General features: G+C 46.4%; 2 protein-coding genes across 8 annotated transcripts in view; both read right to left on the bottom strand.

The window, feature by feature from the left end:
• The window catches only part of sh3pxd2aa (SH3 and PX domains 2Aa), a 100,031-nt gene extending 91,743 nt beyond the window's left edge, over positions 1-8,288 (bottom strand). Inside the window, exon 1 of one of the 4 annotated variants that reach the window (XM_085408123.1) lies at positions 7,190-8,288. In XM_085408123.1, the coding sequence (XP_085264249.1) occupies positions 7,190-7,285 (96 nt within the window). In that variant the 5' untranslated portion in view covers positions 7,286-8,288. The remainder of the gene's footprint in view (positions 1-7,189) is intronic. The other 3 variants (XM_085408125.1, XM_085408124.1, XM_085408126.1) reach the window with 3 other exon arrangements.
• A 1,005-nt stretch (positions 8,289-9,293) lies between these two features.
• On the bottom strand, positions 9,294-16,947 carry stn1 (STN1 subunit of CST complex). 4 transcript variants are annotated; one of them, XM_085408131.1, is made up of 10 exons: positions 16,713-16,947; positions 13,858-13,953; positions 13,658-13,735; positions 13,318-13,488; positions 12,986-13,097; positions 12,147-12,297; positions 10,922-10,999; positions 10,067-10,189; positions 9,920-9,992; positions 9,294-9,634 (listed from the first exon to the last, which is right to left on the bottom strand). In XM_085408131.1, exons 1-10 carry the CDS (start codon positions 16,843-16,845, stop codon positions 9,477-9,479), a joined length of 1,173 nt encoding a protein of 390 aa, XP_085264257.1. In that variant the 5' UTR covers positions 16,846-16,947; the 3' UTR covers positions 9,294-9,476. The 4 variants fall into 4 exon arrangements, with proteins under 4 accessions (XP_085264257.1, XP_085264256.1, XP_085264258.1 ...); XM_085408130.1 differs by having other exon boundaries at positions 9,311-9,634; positions 13,318-13,491; positions 16,713-16,946; XM_085408133.1 differs by having other exon boundaries at positions 9,498-9,634; positions 9,840-9,992; positions 13,318-13,491.
• Between the last annotated feature and the right edge of the window lie 1,388 nt (positions 16,948-18,335).

Below are 18,335 nucleotides of genomic sequence, written 5' to 3' on the forward strand. Positions count from 1 at the left end.
CACATCAACAGGAAACCGTAAGACGAAGAACAGACAGAGCAGCACGAGTCCAATCATGTTCCTCCTCTCCCTGCTTTGGGCTTCCTGAGACGCCAGTGGCACAGGGCTGTAGAGCGTCTGCAGGCGCTGGAGGTAACCTGTGAGGAGCACGTCTCTGCAGAGCCCACGTAAGAGGCCGCCATCACTGCTCAGCTTTATGCTTGTGCAGACGCAGTACTGTCACGTCCTGGTGTTTTATATCATATATATGTGTTTTATATTACAACTATTCTTCCTCATACTGACGATTGTTATTTGCTTCCTGATAAATTCAAAAACAGCAGAGAAATAGGAGCAGGAAACACACAGCATGTCTTTATCCTGTCTTCCTTCTCTCACCCCAACCAATCACAGCAGATGGCCCCGCCCCTCCCTCAGCCTGGTTCTGCTGGAGGTTTCTTCCAGTTAAAAGGGAGTTTTTCCTTCCCACTGTCGCCAGAGTGCTGCTCATAGGGGGTCATATGATTGTTGGGTGATATTGTAGGCTCTACTGTACAATATAAAGCTCCTTGAGGCGACTGCTGTTGTGATTTGAAGCTGTATAAATAAAACTGAATTGAGGAGGAGCCAAACGTTACTGAACAGGCCAATCACAGTAGTGATTCCCAGGGATGTGCACGTCAGACTACCAGCACACCTGCGCTTTAATCTGACAGGTGATGTCTGTTGGCTTTGTCTGCAGCTTCCTGCTGATAGCTGCTAACCGCTGCCTCTGGAAACCAAACTGATGGGAGTTTATCTTCCAACTGCCGGCTACAGCAACAGTCTAAGTCACTGGATTAACTGTTTAAACTGACGTATTCGTGTGACTGAGTCTAACTGCTGCTGTACTGTAGCTGATTGCGCTCAAATATTCCTCGTAAATCATCCTTGTGCTTTGGGAGAGAAGCAGCATCTAATTCTAATAATGTTTTAACCAGTTTCCCTGACTATCTGTTAATCTCATGAAAAGAGCTGCAAGCCAACTCCATCTCCCTCCATCACTCCGCCTGCTCGCTCACATAAGATCCAACCGTTTCCCAAACAACAAAACCAAAGCCAGCACCGTGCAGGCCACACATGATGTCCACACGCACGCCATCTCTCATCAGCTCCAGTTATGACGTCATCGCCAGGAGGTGTTCACACACGTGCCTTCACCAAAAACACAGTCGTCGTTCTTTCCTCGATCATCAAACGCACGAAAACGACCTGAGGTCCTGGTGATATCAGCACGGCATGACGGCGCCCGCCTCAAACGCGCTGACACCAGCAAAAGCAGGCGGCCTCGTAAACCGTCGTCTTCCCAGTTAGAGGCGAGTCTGGAAAAAGGCGCTCTTTTTACTGAGATATCAGCCTGTGTTTGATAGGCCAATAAACATGCGAGTGTGGACGGCCCTCTGAAGAGATGTTTTACGGCGCCAAATAACAGCGTCTTCCAGCCTGGGCCTCGGCGCAGCGCAGGAGTCTCTGGAAAATGAAACGTTATGGGACTGGGACTTGTAGGGAAACAGAAGCTTAAAGTAAACATGGCCGTGCCCGGCCTGCTTTCTCTTTTATCACCTCCTGCTGCAAGTACACAAACCCTTTAAAAAAAGTGTGTGTTTGATTCGTGTTTGCGACTCAGCGGTCCAGTTTCCCCTCTGACAAAAGCCAGGCTGTAATCCCCCCCTCCCCTCCCACAGGATAAGCATTTCCAGCTGGTTTCACAAACATTACAAATGGGATTCAGTGTTTTCCACAGATTGTGTCTTCCTCTCGTCTTCTCCGCTTCCCTCTCGCCCCACCTCCCACTTTTCTCTCCTCACAGTGACTCGCCTCGTCCCTTGAGACCGGGTAGCTAGGGAAACTAGGCCACAGACTAGCCCGCTGAGACCGTGGAGCTCCAAACACAGTACGGCTCTGAGAAGAAGCTCCTCTTACGCCTTCACTGCACACACGAGTGGCCTGGATCGCGCTCAGCAAGCCTTCCTATAGAGCAGGACCGATTTGGGAAGCTCGTGTTACACGACTAATCCACTCTAAGGGAGAAAGAGCCCGCGCTGCACTGAAACCGTGTCTATATTATCAACAGTAGACCATTAATTCAGTGTCTCCGAGCACCTGCCCGTGGGTGTATTTTCAATTAGCCTGCTAAGAATAATTATTTGCTTTCCGTGTGTGTTTTTGAGGAATAATTTGACGTTCTGAGGAGTGCATTTATTCGCTTTCCTGCCGAGAGCGAGCTTAGAAGACTGATCTCCTGTCTGTGTATTAAGTATGGAGCTGGAGGCGCACAGAGATCAGCTTAGCTCCAGTTATTTTCATGCTAATGAGCACAAACACTGCAGACAGGAGCAACCGGCCAGCCGAGCTCCGTCCAAAAGCAGCGGGACACAGGAGACGGTGACTTTTACCATCCTAATATCGTAAACTAAGCTAAGATAGTGGTTTCCATCCCTGCTTCTTAATCTGTCACTTCTATGTTTAATGTATTAGTGGATAAGGCAGGACAGGGCAAAGATCTGGTGCAGTGACAGCTGACTACATCTGCACCACCTGGTTTTCCTGCCTTTATCCTAGAGCTGGGCGATAGAACGATAACGATATGTATCGCGATATAACTTTTACTCGATAGAGAAATTAAGCTATCGCGATAGACCTCGCCGCTCTTGTCCTCTTAAAAAAAAAAAAAAAAAAAAAAGGTCAGCCAATCCAAATTAAGTAGCGCAGAGCCGAACCAATCACAGCCGCAGCGTCACGTCGCGTGACTTGTTACGTGCAGCACAAGTGCCAAGCTGCACGTGTGTTTGTTTGGGAAGCAGCCAGCGGGTAATGGAGGAAATGAGTGTGCCGACTAGAAAAATCAACCGAGCGTGACCGAAGAGAAAACAGATGATGGTTCCAACGCCGGAGAGATTGTCGAACGGAAGAGCCATAGAAGCTCCGTAGTTTGAAGGTATTTCGGCTATTTCAAGTCTGACAAAAAACAGAGTAGCTGCACTGTAAATTGTGCCGAAAGCAAGTCTGGAAATACAATAAACTGGTGCATGCGTCACACTGTGCGCCACGTTATTGTTTCGGTGAAATGAATTTCTACAATACTGTTACTGTTAATTCTACTCTCTGCAGTGTTTAAATGCTTACATATACACACAGTTACTGTCCCTCCACACATACGACTCGGTTCTGCTTCTATGCCCCAGCTTTGTTTACTTTTTCCCACCGAGGCTTCTAGACTTCTGATTGGCCAACATTTCGGTACGGTTAGGAATCTAGCGCCACCTGCTGCTTTGGCATGTTCATAGCGGCGTTTTCCTTCATTTCTGCCTTTATGTGTGGACGGGATTATTTTTTAAAACAGAAACGGAAAATCTCCGTTTTCAAAAATACGTGTGGACGTGTGGACGTAGCCTCAGTCTCTGACTGGAAGCGCTAATTCGTCATTCGGCTTTTGTCAGACTAAAGTAACTGTTAAAACTGTTTGAAAAGCTCAGCTATGCAACAAGGAGAGATTGAGAATTTCCTTTTAGTTCTCAGTTTATTTGATATTGACAAAAGTTAGTCAGTTTTGTCTACTCTTCTGTAAAACAAACTAAGATTTATTTTTAGAATTAATATTTTGTTTCTAAGTGGAATTGACAATTTAGTCTGTTTCGTTTGTTCTATTTTGAAACTTAAACGCTTTAGCGGCTGCCTTTTGTGTAGTTTGCAATATTTGCCTTTATTTATCTGAAAAAGTCTCATGTTCCTTAAGTACATCTACCCTGTTGAACTTATTATGGGAAATAAATATTTAAATAAAAACAAGCTGCTGATTATTTCACATTTTACTTGTGAGCAACGGCACATTTAAATCTTACAAATATAGTTATTTGGCTTATATCGTGATAGATATCGTTATCGCCTGAAATGAAAAAAACATATCGTGATATGAAAAAATCTCATATCGCCCAGCTCTACCTTATCCCAACAGAACAGAAGTAAAGGAATATTTTGTGTGTTTTTGAAACTCATCCATATGAGGAGATGTGGCTGCTTTGACTGAAGTGTCACTGCAGGTAAAAGCAACCAAAACGCTCCAATCAGGTCCAACGGATGGCTCCACACAGGGTGGTCGTCTTCTTTTGGGTCACCACAGCAGAGCCGTCGCTCGTCCCTCCATCCCTACTGTCCTCCTCAGTCAGTCCAGCCCACGAATCTCCTCTGAGGTCTTCCTCTTTTCCTCCTGCCTGGCAGCTCCTCCTTCATCGTCCTCTGTCCAGTATATCCACTCATAGTCACTCTGACGGACTGATTTCTAACCCTGTCCATGCTGCTCACTCCCAGTAAACATCTGAATATCTTCCATCGTCTCCAAACCATCACTGCAGCTCTCTGCACCGTGCTAACCCTAGCTAGCCCTAGCTTAGCTAGCATTAGTACTAACTTAGCATTCCAGCCCCATCTCCAAACATGCTCACTCCTGGTTTTCAGAAAGCTAAGACGGTGGCAGCCAACTGGTGACATTGAGGCAGTTGCATCTTTTATTTACAGTCTGTGTGCACTGCAGAACTGTGCTGCGACGCTGGACGTGTCACGTGCTCCTAAACAGGCCTTAAATGATTGAAAACAAGGTTTTTTATCTTCCTTCGTTTTCTGCAGCAGGTTCGTTGTGTCCCGGCACACTGAGGAGAATAAGTGCGCTAATTGTGTCCACATATCACTCAGCCTAAGGGCCTGCAGGAATGTAATTGCATATGAGCAAGATCGTGTTCCTTTCATGGTGGTCATTTATTTTGACTTGTTTATGAGCTCGAAATAGGATCTGAAGCGGGGATGTGAGGTGCAGAGCTCCGGCACAAACTCTCGCTGTCACGCTTATAACAAGTGTGGTATTGATGAGCGAGGCCACAGGAGGTGAGCTTCAGGAAAGTAATAATAACCACTGGAGCCTGTCACGAGGGTTCGCTTGGTCCAGAAAGTGGAGAATAAAGTGACCGAGATTCCTACAGGAAAGAGGTTTGATGCAACGAGGCCTTTAAGAGATTAAATACAACATTAACAGCAACTGGCTTTTTTTCAGCCATGACTGCAAAAAGGATTATTACAGGTTATCGAGGATGAACCGATCTGGCTTTCAAAGGAATAAAATCAAGCCACTGTGCACAAACCTGCTCTGCACATGCTCAGTGCGGAGCAGGGTCATCTCACCTTGGCACGAGCTTTCAAACAAAGAGGTTTAATGTATAGAATTTATCCTCTCATGATTTGACATCAACTTAAACTTCAGCTTCCTGGTTAAAAAAGAGCTTCTTCTCCAGACGGAGCTGATAGTGACGGCCGTACGAGATTTTATCACGGCTGCGATGTCCGACACGTCGAATGGCCTGTCAGCGAGGACGCGCTCTGCTCTTTACACTTGAGATTACAGACAATAACAGCTCACCGAACATCACCTTAAACTCATTCGGTCACTCGGTGAGAGCACACTCCTACAAACTCAGGGGGAGCTTTGGGGACAGCAGCCGGAGTCCTGGGACGGGCGAAATAACCTCCTGCACTTTTCTGATGAGTGCAAGTCAGAAGGTAAAGCGAGAAGATCCTTTTAAATAAGAAGGAACCGCTCTGTGAGTCCACGACAGGCCATCCGACCCCTGGATCCAACGCACAACGATGTAGAACAGCTTTAAGGTTTGCAGCACAAACGCAGCAGAGCGAGCAGCAACTTTATCGCCGTCCTCTTGCATTAAACAGAATCTGGTTTTGTTCTAGTAGCAGCTGCTCGAACACAGCCGTGAGACACATGGAGCGAGCAGATTATCATGTTTACCCTGTGCTGAAAGTCTCCTGCTGCTCCTGCCTGGACATCATCTCACAATACATCCACCCATCCATCTACCATCATCCTCCACTGATTCATTGAGCTGTTACAGGCTGAGAGGCAGAGACCCTCTGTACAGGTCACTCTACAGTAACTTCTAATAAATACTGACAGCTGTTTGTGTGACAAAACCCAGAGTTACAAAGTGCTTCACAAACACAAATATATGCGTTAAAAAGAGATTCAGAAACAGGCAAAGGACACATTGTAGAAACAGTCAGATTCAGTAAAAGGACTAGATGTTACACCCTGCATTGCTTTAAGTGGAGAAAATCTCCATCAAGAACCAACAGCAGCCTAACCCCACACGATGAGGACACATTACTGTAGTGTTATTAGTATTGTCTTCACTGTTGCAGCGTTTAGGCGCTGCTCGCCTTTCCTTGTGTGTTTGAAGGCATCTGTGAGTTCTGAAGGAAAATGCTGCTTCAAACGGAGCACCAGGGTTTGGGGCTTCCACCACAGGGAAGTCATCAGGCTGACACATGAACATCTGCAGGAAACTTCTTTTAACTGGAGCATCGTTTCCTCAAGAATGAAACAGAATCTTGACAGAAGTAAGAGGAAACGCTCAGCTGTCTGTAAAGGACGGTAACACGGACTCGTTACCGTGAATGTGTCATGCTCGTGAGCACAGCTCCCCCCTGAAGGTAAACTGTGGGTACAGTGTCTCCACAGTGATGCCCGTGTGTCCACACTGCACCAAAGCATGTCAGGAGCTCAGAACAACAATGAAGCTGATGAGCAGAGGCAGCAGGCTGGCTGTGTGACAGCTCACCTGTGCTCGTGCTCTCTGTGCTGAAGCGCTGCCCGAGCTCCGGCGCCTCCTTCGCTGATAGCCGCAACTCGAGACGAGCTTAGCGGCTGTTCTCCCCCAGCAGCCAGGCCGCACGGAGAGACGGCTAAACGCTGCGTTTAGGAGTCACACTGTGACTGTGAACAGGCCGGACACACACACAGGGACACAGACACACACACACAGACAGAGACACACAGGGACACAGACACACACACACACACATAGACAGACACACACACAGGGACAGGGACACACAGACAGAGACACACAGGGACACAGACACACACACACACATAGACAGACACACACACACAGACAGAGACACACAGGGACACAGACACACACACACACACAGAGACACACACACACACACACACAGAGACAGACACACAGGGACACACACACACACACACACACACACACACACACACACACACAGAGACAGACACACAGGGACACACACACACACACACACACACACACACACACACTCGTGAGCGGGACCAGGTGCGGGGGTGCAGGTGACTCACGTAGTGCTTGGACGGACTGCGCCTCTTCTCCACGTCCACCACCTTGACGTCCAGCACGGTGCGCAGCTGCATCTTCACCCTGCAAAGGCTCTGCATGGAGGCGCGTGCGTGCGGCCGCGGGGCTCCGGTCAGCTGACTCTTATCACGGCAGAGAAATCACCGCGCGCATCGCCGGTGTCGGCTAACGGTTCGGCGCTCCGTACTCGTGACGCAACCAGCATCCGATCCGACCCCAAACTTATCGACGGTCCATCTGAGCGCGTGCCCGTGAGCGGGTTCGCCTGCAGCCTCCACAGGCTGAGCCGGCGGCGGGCGGTCACCTCACAAACGGAAACGACGTGCGGCGGCTGCCTTTGTGTCTGCGGTCTGCATACCTGGAGCTGCCGGCGGAGGGGGGCGGGGCTTCACGCGCGTCCTCACGGCTGAAGACTAGAACGAGCCGGTACCGGCTGCGCCTCCATCCCGCTGCCCTGACACGGAAACCGGAATCTGTACGGCCACCCCCGAGCGTCCCCCTCTCAGAGAACCGGGAATGCTGTGGACATCTGGCAGCACGTGCGGCTGGGAACGTCACAGGCTAAACACCACAACCACCACTGTCCCACGCAGCGGCAGCTTTCTGGCCAGAGACACGCGCAAGTGGAAGTATGGATACAGATGTTTCACTGGCGACCAATCAGCGGCCGCCCCTCTGCTCCACATGAAGGAGCCAATTAGTGACTAAACACTGCCCCCCTGCGCACGCAGCAGCACCTTTAAAGATGCTTTTTGTGATCCCGCTCTGCAAACTGCAGCTGCAACTCCCAGCAGCAGGGGGCGGTGTGGTGCCGCTCCACGTGTCTTATGAGTGCGCTGTTTAACCTTTGATGTTACAAAAGTTACATCCTACATCTCCTCAAAGCTCTTCCCCAGTCCGCGCGTGTAAATAAGACTGACCTGGTAAAATAAGTTACTCTGACTCACTGTGTGCGCCACCCTGTGGTACAAAGTGGTATTACACCACAGCGCTGCAAGGTCCTAGTTTGCTTTCCGGAGAAGTTTTCCGTCGACAAACTCAAAGCGATTTTTTTTTCACAATCTGATGATAGTTTCAGTGTATTTAGAAATAAATAAATTACTTTTAAAGATAATAATTTCCCTTGAAAACACTCAAGTACCTCAAAATGTTTGAAATCACTTTAAAAAAAACACCCTCTCATCTCTGAGGCTTTGCCGTAAGCAGGAGCACATCTGGGCAGCTGCCTGGAAGCTGCAGGTTTCCTGCTGCAGGGTCATCTGCTCCGTGGTAATCTAATTACATTTATAAGGCTAGATTACCAAGCAGGCAAAATGCACAAATCTGCCCCAGGTGTTTGAATCCTCGGAGGCTTCAGGACCTGTGTGTCTGTGGGAAAGAAACACGCATCTCTGCTGAAAGCAGCGCTTCACCAGTTTCACATGATGAACTGGAGCCGTGACAATGAGGCCGTTGTGTGTTTTTGCTGTTTTGGCGCCACAGGGATGTTTCCAGGGTTTCAGAAAAACTGAAACTCTGAGCTGCTGTGGAAGTTAGTGAAGAATGTAGGAGACAACCTTCAGTCAGGCGTGTTTCTAGGGAGGTGGCACAGGGAGGGGGTGGGGTGCAGGAAACACTGATTCTCTGGCTCACGCGCAGGAGGTCCGCCTGTCCGTCCATCCTTCTCATCTCCGTCCTGGTTGCGCACACAGCGGTCGCAGTAGAGACGCCCACACCTCCACCTGACACGATGCTGCAAAGGCCTAAACATCTCTTTGTGTTGCATCTGAAGGCCTGAAGCAGCAGGTGACTAATCATGGTCATCACGTGTTTCCAGCCTCCTTCTAGCGACAATAAAGCCACGAGTTTTGCTTTAAACACCATCTTCTCCGTGTTTATCTTCCATGGATGGAACGTTTATGACTAATGAAGCTTGTGGGGGGAGCCGGGCTGATAAGGAGGTAATGGACTGATGTTATGAGGAGGCCACGGGGGAAATGGTCTGTGGGGTTTCTTCTTATCTGATGATGTTCTTGAGCAGACGTGCTGAGTGGAGCCCGGGAGACTTGGCCGGGGAACCTCCCCCAGGCTACTTCAGCCAGCTCGAGGCCCATCTTTGTTTCTTATTTATTTAAAAACATATTTATAACAGTGATGGTTTGTTTACATGTGGTTGTCATGGTTTTTAGAAACTTTAATAACTTAATATTTAACATTTGTGCGCTCATACAGCAGCTGGATAAAAGCTAAACATGATTTATGCACCGAGCGCTGATGCTCGGCAGCGGCTCCTCAGATGGCGGTGTAGTGGCTGTCGCTGGTGCTGATGATGTCACTGTTGCACTCGAGCGTCTTGAGGACGAGCTCCAGAGCGGCGCGGCTCACGTTGAGGCTGTACCGCTGCCTGACTGCTGACAGGATGTGCAGGACGTGGCAGCCCTTCTCCACATCTGCAGGCGCAGGAGGAGGAAATGAATGCACACACAGACAGACACACACAGACGTGAGATCTAAAAGTACGATAAGGGTTTGTGCCACAGTGAAAACGGAGCTGTGATCAGAGAGCAACAGGTGTAATTGTTGTGCTCATTTGATTTCTGACAAGCAGGTAAAAGCTTTCTTTCTTAATTACATCCTCTGAAAAATAATTCGTGCCTCTGAGGAGGGTCAGAAAAGCTGTGAGGGCATCGCTAATCAAAACTTGTGTCTGTACTGCACTGAGCGTGTCCACGCACACTTCTCCCTCCTCGAGTCCTCCCTGATGACGTCTTTGACGGCCACGAGCAGGTCCTTGTCCTGCACGGTCACCTGACGAGGAGCAACAGCGTCACGCACGGCACAGCAAAAAGCTCCCAGAGATGAATGTGTCTGCAGTTTCTTACGAGATAGACTTCGTCCTGGGACTTGACCTTGCGGTACACGGCACCCTCGTCCTGTAGGATCTGCAGGGCCTCCTTCAGGAGCTGACGGAGCTGCTGGCACGCAGACGGACCCGCGACAGGCTCCTAATCAGCATCAGAGGAGCACGAGACAGAAAAACCCAATGAAACGAAGAAAGAAGGAATTTTGCTTCAGATCTGAACACATTTGTCACTCAGCTTACAGGCCGGCTGCACCTCCACGTGAGTTAGACCTTTCAATGCTACGAGGAACTCGTGTTAAAATCACTGCTGGAGGTTTAGTGTAGGCCAGGGGTCGTAACCCTGGGCACGCGTGCCACCGCTGGCACGTGGAGGGTTAACTGGTGACCATAGCTGGACTGGCCACTGGGCATTTGTCTATGCTCAATGGTGATTTTTCATTTTTATGGGCAGATGGGTTTTTGAAGATGAAACCAGGAGATGTCCTTACTGAACCATCAGAGCTGTGATGGAGAAACAGGTTCACCTTTTAGGTGACATGGATGAGTTGAAGGGAAGTTATGAACAGTTTCTGAGAGACAAATAACACCAGGATCCTTTTTTATGTAGCTGACAGCTGGTAACTGTGCAGGGGCGGGTCTAGCAAAGTGTTGCCAGGGGGGCAGGTAGGACATTAACAGGGAAAGGTGGGGCACAAAGACATACTTTCTTATTCTCATTTAAAATCTCTCGCTTTTGATAAATAATTATCTGAATCTTACAACCAAAGTTTTTATCTGATGTGAAATGTATAGAAATCACACATATACCAACAAGACTGTACATCACTGTCACAGCAGCGTCTGTTTTCAGTCAAAGGCTTCATGGCTTTAATACCTGGGGGGCCGGTCTCTCGTCAAAATGCCCGATTTTTTGTCCCAGTCCAGCCCTGGACACGACACGCAGTGAATCAATCTGAGAAGATGCATTAAAAAAAATAAATGGCCGGGCCAGTGCTGCACATCGCAAATCAGCTCACATAGACACATTAGCTGTGCTGCTTCTTAATGACGGTATCTTAGCTAACAACCCAACTACCAGACTAAAAATAACTTAGCCTACCGGTGAGAGGGACGTTGCTAGCTGACAGTTTTTTCAAGCGATGTTGAAATTTCCACGTCCCGACACTTCAAAAGCTTCAGCAGCTGTCGGCTCAGCGCAGCATCAGCACCAGGACAGAATTCACAATGTGCTTTCAGGACTTTGAGGTGTTTGGACCAATGTTTTCTTTTCTAATCAAACCAGAAGCTTTAATGAGCAGCTGGATTGTCTCGCATTAACTGGCTGGACACAGAGGACATCGACATGCAGCTGATTGAACTGAAAAGCTCGACTCTGTGGGGGTCAAAGTTTGCAGAACTACGAACGCAGCTGGAATCCACAGCTGTGTGTGTTCATGGAGCTGCATGTTCACCTGCTGGACGTCACTACCTGACAAGTTTAACTGTCTTCAGAACATTGCAGAGGCCTTATTGACAGTGTTTGGCTCTACATGTCTGTGTGAGCAGATTTTCTCTCACACGAGTCCTCAGGTAGCCGTCTGAACGCTGGACACTCTGAGACCAGAGATCACATTAACACGTGTGTCTCTGTATTAATATAATTCTATAAAGTTGTTCTATATAGTGTGTAACTGTTAATATAGAGCATTACTAAATGTATTGCTAATGCAACCATATGGCACACTGACTTCTGAGGGAATTTTAGATGCACTCATCCTCAGAAAGGTTGCCGACGCCTGCTCGAGGCTTTAACACTAACCAGTGCTAACATGTCAGGCTCCAGCTTCCTTCTGTGCCAGATCAGAAACACTCTCTGGGGAAAATATCAAACATGCACGCGCCGTTTGATGGCGTGCTTTCACATCTTCACACCTTTGCTAGCTAGCATGCTAACACTGGTATTAGCATGCAGCACACCATGTTCTGAGACCTTAAAATGTGATGTCAGAAGAATCAGTTTTACTTTGCTGCAAAGTATCAAATCCTGGTGTTTATTTCAGTTTTTCAAAAGGAGGCTTCGAGGTGTGACGACTGGTCCCACGTCCCCTCCCAGTTCATACCTGGTCAGCGGATGCTGCCTGAGGCGGGCTGGAGATCAGAGGCTGCAGGAGGTCCTGGACATCGTAGGGTCTGAACCTGCTCACAGACTTCTGCTTTAAAAAGTCTTTCAAGATCTTTGTTGCCCTGCTGAGGGAGCTGACAGCCGAGTCTCTGAAAGACAGATGTTCGTCGTGACCCTTCGAGCTGCTCTAATAAAAAAAATAACAGCTGATCAAACGTGTAAGCAGCCTGCGACCTCTTTCACCTTCTGTCCTGCCAACAAATCTGAGAACGCCACTGAAAACTTAGTCAGGTTCACTGTAAGCCTGAAATAACCACAGCCCGAGGATTTCAAGGCACAACAAGATGTGGGAATAAGAAACATCTGCATCTATTTTAGCTTCTCCTCTTTTTCCGAGGACGTTCAGAAGTTCTCTGCAGCGAATCGTCAGAAAGCAGACCAACTGAACTCCTGTGACACTGATCTCTGAACAGATTTGGGCTTTAGACTGTGACACTTGGAGTTTAGACTGCAGCTTCAAACAGAGCCTGAGAATGTGATGATGAAATCTCCTGTAATTATGGAGAAAAAAATAACTGTGAAACGTTGACCCACCCGTGTGTACTCTGGCCCACAGCTGTGAAATCACTCAGAGTGTGAGGATAAAACTTTTAATGGCTTCATTAAATATACTGAAGTTCTTGTTTTTAAAAGAGCTGATCCTGGGTCAGACGTGGTTTATTGATGTGGACTCAGCTACTGGGGGTGTGTGTGTGTGTGTGTGTGTGTGTGTGTGTGTGTGTGTGTGTGTGTGGGGTTGAATGTTGACTCTCTGGTGTGTTGGGTGGATGCTCGTACCCCGCCGCGTCGGGCTCCAGCTGAGGCGCTTTGTCGTAACACTGTCTGTAGAGCTGAGGAGCCTCCATCATCCAGGAAATCTGCACCGCCATCACCGAGTCGCTCACTTTATCTGAGGACGCACAAGCACACGGGTGAGGACGGAGGCGGAGCCTGCCCACATCCACATATTCACTGTGAGTGTGTTTCTGTGTGTGTGTCGCTCTGTTTGTGGTTCTTTGTGTTATTTGTGGAGGACTGTGGGCTAACTGTGGAATAAACAGCTGCAGACAGTCGGTGTTGCAGTGATGGTGGTTATGAGAGCGTGTGCGGATGAAGCCGTCTCCGCTCACAGTAGGTGGAGGCCTTGATTTCCCTCTGCTGCCTCGACGTCTTCACCGGTCCCCTGACTCGGAGCAGCTCTCCGATCTCCAGGCGGCAGCGCGTCCGCTGGGCTCGTCTCAGCTTCTGCAGCTCCGCCACCGGGTCGAAGCCTCCCTGAGCCACGGCGCCGAGTTGTGCCCCTGCTGGAGATCACACGAGGACACTCGCTCTGTATTGATTCTGCATCTGAAGCATCACCAGGCTGACAAAGGAGGACAAGGACATGTCTGCAGGCGGCAGAGCGCTTCATTTTACTGAACAAACTGAAAGCAACGCCAGGCTAACACTGAGATACAAACATGAACTCACACTTGCTCGGCTCCCGCTCCTCTTTCAGGACGTCACTTTTCCAGCACAGGCAGTTTATAACGCCCGTACCATCATCCACTGTGAGCACGCAGCAGCGGAGACAAAAACAGAGCACATGTGACCAGAATACAATCGTGAGGTCTCACGACTACAGCAGTGATGAGCACAACTCCACAATGGGAGTGAGTGAGGACGAGCACCTCCATAGCAGAAGAAGTCTTCCCTCTCCCTCTTGTAGACCACCGTTCCCAGCACGTCGACTTTGGAGATCGGGTGCAGGTTGTAGAAGTAAATCCCTTTGAGTGGAAAACAACAGATAATTAAAGGTGAAGGTGTGTCTCCAGTGAGAGAGCAGCGTGTCCTCCTCTCCATGTGCTGAAGTGTCTCTGAGCAAGACACTGAAGCAAAGCTGCTCCTGATCGTCCAGTCTAGCTAGACTTCACCTGAGCTAACTGGAGTCCCTGAACTGGTCCTCTGGACCAGGATTGTACTGTTGGTAGGGCTGGGACAACGCGTCGACATAATCGATTACGTCGACGCAAAAAATACGTCGACGTAAAAAAATCTGCGTCGATGCGTCGTCACTTTCAAAAAAAGACATGGCGGCAGCGAGTAGCGAAATCATGAGTGAGGCAGTTGCAGTCAACTTAAATCACTCCACCCGAACACGCAGCTCTACAGTATGGGGATATTTTAACAGAAAAGGAAGTGATTCAGTCGTTTGCCGGCTTTGTGAGGTGGAAATGGCCTATCATAAAAGCACGACGGCTATGCACCAGCACCTCAAACAACTGCATCCAGGAGCAGCTTCTGCAAAGGACAAACCACCGTAAGTTTTCAACTTTTTTACTAACGCTAGTTTTTACCCGTTAATTCATCCAGACCCCCCCCCCCCCACGTAGACGTACACTCACTCATAGACACAGAGATAAAGACCCAACCTCCGTAAATACAAAACTAATTTAAGCTGCTGAGCAGTAACATACAGCAGCTGCTGTTTAGTTGTTGTTGTTGTTGTTTTGTTTGTGGCCCATGCTGGCAAAATGAGTCGGAATGCACGCAGGCTGATTATCAGAATCGGCGAAAGACAAAAATGTGAGACAGCGAAATGGCCGCAGGAGAAATGTTAACAAGGATAATGCACCACCTGCTAAACGTAGCCGTCGTGGACACTATTACAACATTGTTAAAGTGCTTGCAAAAGCAAAATGACAATGAACTCTTGATTTGTCAAATTTAATGCGTTTCATCCTATTTGAACGCTGTTTTTATACATAATGCTTCTCCAGCTTGATCTTATAGGTCAAAGTTATGCCATCTAATGACTAGAAAGCAGTGCACCAGTAAAGGTGCCATCAGCCCTGGGTGTTTAAACGTTATCTTTTCCAGCCATCATGATTACTGCATATCATATGTTCAACATTGGGGATTATCATTAACCTCTTACTGTTATGCTATGAAAGCACATGGCATAACAGTATGTGTGTATCTATCTATCTCAACCAGATCCTTATCAGATTATTTTGATATTATGCTTTCCATATAATTATTTAGTAATTATTCGAATTCATCTGTGTGCTGTGTGTGATTTATGATTTCAGGAATAAACAGAAAAGTCTGGAGGACTACTGTCAGAGAAGAAGTACACCATGCACCCCCCAGGAGGTGGCTGTACTTACTGAGAGCGTCTTAGCTATGATTTTAAAAGACAAGAGACCACTTGCTGTGGGTGAGGGATTCAAAGAAATGCTGACCACTTTCCAACCAGGTTACACTCTGCTGTCTAAGCGTCATTTTACAAGCATGATGGAGAGAAAGTATGAAACTTCAGTGGAGAAACTAAGGAATGAACTAAAAAAAGCCTCCAAAACATCCAAAATCTCCCTTACCACTGATGCTTGGACAAGTCTGGTCACAGAGTCCTACTTAGGGGTAGCTTGTCATTTCATTATTTGTTCAAAGACGCCATTGCTGCTGTTTGTATATTATTAATTTTTTGCTATGATTTCCTTTGTTATATTTGTTTTGCAAAACATTAAATTTTTTGTTAAAAACAGCAGATTGTAGTACAATGTTATTGTGGATTTTGTTTTGTGAATGAAGAGCACTTTTTGGCAGAAAGCAAAGTGAATGTTACATTTTGTTTGTTTAAAGACACCATTGTTGCTATTTATTTGAAATGTTTTGTTAACTTTTCCTTAATTTTATATATGTTTGCACATTTCATTTCTTGTTAAATGCTATCTCTATTGTATTGATTGTACGACCTCTACAACTTTATTTTGCAATTTTTTTTTTTTATTAAAAGGTCTTCAAATGAATAAATTTGTGTTTTTCATTTATATACATAAATTAGTAAATGTGAAATTGCTATACAAGTCAAATAATGGGGGAGAAAATCATTAATCGAATCGAATCGAAATCGAATCGGATTGAAAAATGAATCGTTAGATTAATCGATGCATCGAAAAATTAATCGCTAGATTCATCGATTAGGAAAATAATCGTTTTGCCCAGCCCTAACTGTTGGACTATTTTTAATGCAATTACATGACCAGTAATATGGCTGCTGTGTTTAATGGTTCATGTCCTTCTTTGATTTACAGACTATGGTTTCTAAAATACATCCAGACAGTAAAAACTTTGTGATAGTCTGGATATCACAGATTTATTTGGCACAACTTTGCAAATGTTTGTGTTTCTTTGTTGTCTTTTTGCACGTCATCACATGGGGCCTGACCCCGTGGACCTCTGAGCTGGGGTACCTGGTCCACTCCATCACCCCTGCAGGGTTTACATTTATGCGCTGACAGGAACTACAACACATCACACCTGGCACCATCAGGTGGTGTAGTTGAAATGAAATAACGGAGGATTTAAAACGGTATAAATAAGTACAATAAATGCTAAAATAAAAATAAAGGAGCTCAATAAATGTAAAATTCTGCACAATGCGTGGTGCAGGCTAACAGGCGCTTTAACAAAATCTAATTTAAAATTAGAGCTTCAGGAGTGACGACCAAGTAAAAGGTGAGGTACAGGTCCAGTTTGTTACCTGGTACCTGGGTGGACTCCGTCATCTCCAGGATGTCTCTGATATACAGCCGAGCGAAGGCGGAAAACACCGGATCCAGTCCCCACAACATCGACGGAGGCTCTTCCGCTGGATCCATCGCAGCTGTCTGCATTTCATCCTGGGATCAAACACTGATGGTTTACCTGCTTTCACTGGTTTCCCGCCAGCCACACAAACCGTCTCCAGGACAAAGTTAGCTAGTTTCAGTGGCGTCACTTCCTGTTAATTCCACGGTAGATGAACCTGTAGTTCGTCCGGAAGCGCAGCAGAGGGCGCTCACGATGAATAAAAGTGGACCGAACTTAACCCTTGTATGGTGTTCGGGTCTGTGAGACCCGTGTTCAGTTTTTTTCAAAAGAAAAATTAAACAATTAATTATTTTTTCACGTGTAAATGTGTTGTGTCTTTCCACTCACTCCACTTGATTATAACTGATTTATTTATAACATTTTATATAAAAGAAAAACGAGAAGCACATTAATTCATAAATGTGATCTAACAAAGGTAAAGGGAAAAAATTAACCATGTTTGCTGTTCATATGTCTTGTAATTGGGATGAAGTAAACATCTGTTGAGTAATTTAACATAAAATTGTTTGATAGTGTTAATTTGGAAAGCCAAAACTCTAGCGGGTCCACCAGACCCATGAACACTGGCTGAGTAACAAAAATACGAACACCACACAAGGGTTAATGTGCAGTTTCAGCCAGAAGATAAAATCTAGGTTTCACAAATTTTATTTCCCAATGCATTCAAAATACAGTAAAACAACACGTGTTTCCCCTTTTCTTACAAAGAAGAAGATTTTTTGCCCACAAAGTCAGGATTTACGACAGGACACACTACCTTGATGGCAGCCAAATTAAAAAAAACAATCAGGCGTTATCAGTGAAGTTCAACCACAACAGACACGATCATGTGTCCGTTAACAGTTATCTGGTGGTGGTGGGTGAACTCGACTGTTTCAGGCGTACGCTGTTACTGATTTTCCGCGGCTGTTCGCTTCATGCCTGAAAGCAAAATGGCGAGTGCCGTAAAGTGGAACAAGGTGCTGAAAAGTCCCTAATATAAATATTATTTTCATTTCTTTTTTAAACTGTACGAGAATATATAAACACAATCTAAAAACAAAATAAAATGTCCAAACTCCTCATATAAAACAACGCTAACAGAAAAAAGTGCTAACCCTACGAAATTCATCCAATCCGTAGAGTGTTATTCATTTTCGATTATCCCCCGGATGTGTTACATTCTTCTCTTGGCAATGTTTGCTTTTCCTCTCATAAGTCTATAAATACCAAAATAAGATCTCTCTTTCAGGATGCAATGGTCTCTGTTCCATCAGCCATATTTTATTGGGCCAATTTTGTAACAGATATTGAATGGAAAAAAGTTTGGACTTTACCACAAAGGTTTTTCTTGACAAACAAAATTAAAGAGATTTCCTTTAAGTTGATTCATAGGTTTTACCCTACCAAACAATATTTGTCCAAATTTATGGCTGAAATAAATGTAAATTGTACCTTCTGTCAAGAGCAACCTGAAACAGTTTCTCATCTGTTTTGGTCGTGTAAATTTACGTGTAAATTCTGGAAGGATTTC

This window comes from Rhamphochromis longiceps, linkage group LG6, assembly GCF_057381845.1.
Source record: "Rhamphochromis longiceps isolate RC_006_pf linkage group LG6, R_longiceps_female_GT1.1, whole genome shotgun sequence".
NCBI classification, from domain to species: Eukaryota; Metazoa; Chordata; class Actinopteri; order Cichliformes; family Cichlidae; genus Rhamphochromis; species Rhamphochromis longiceps.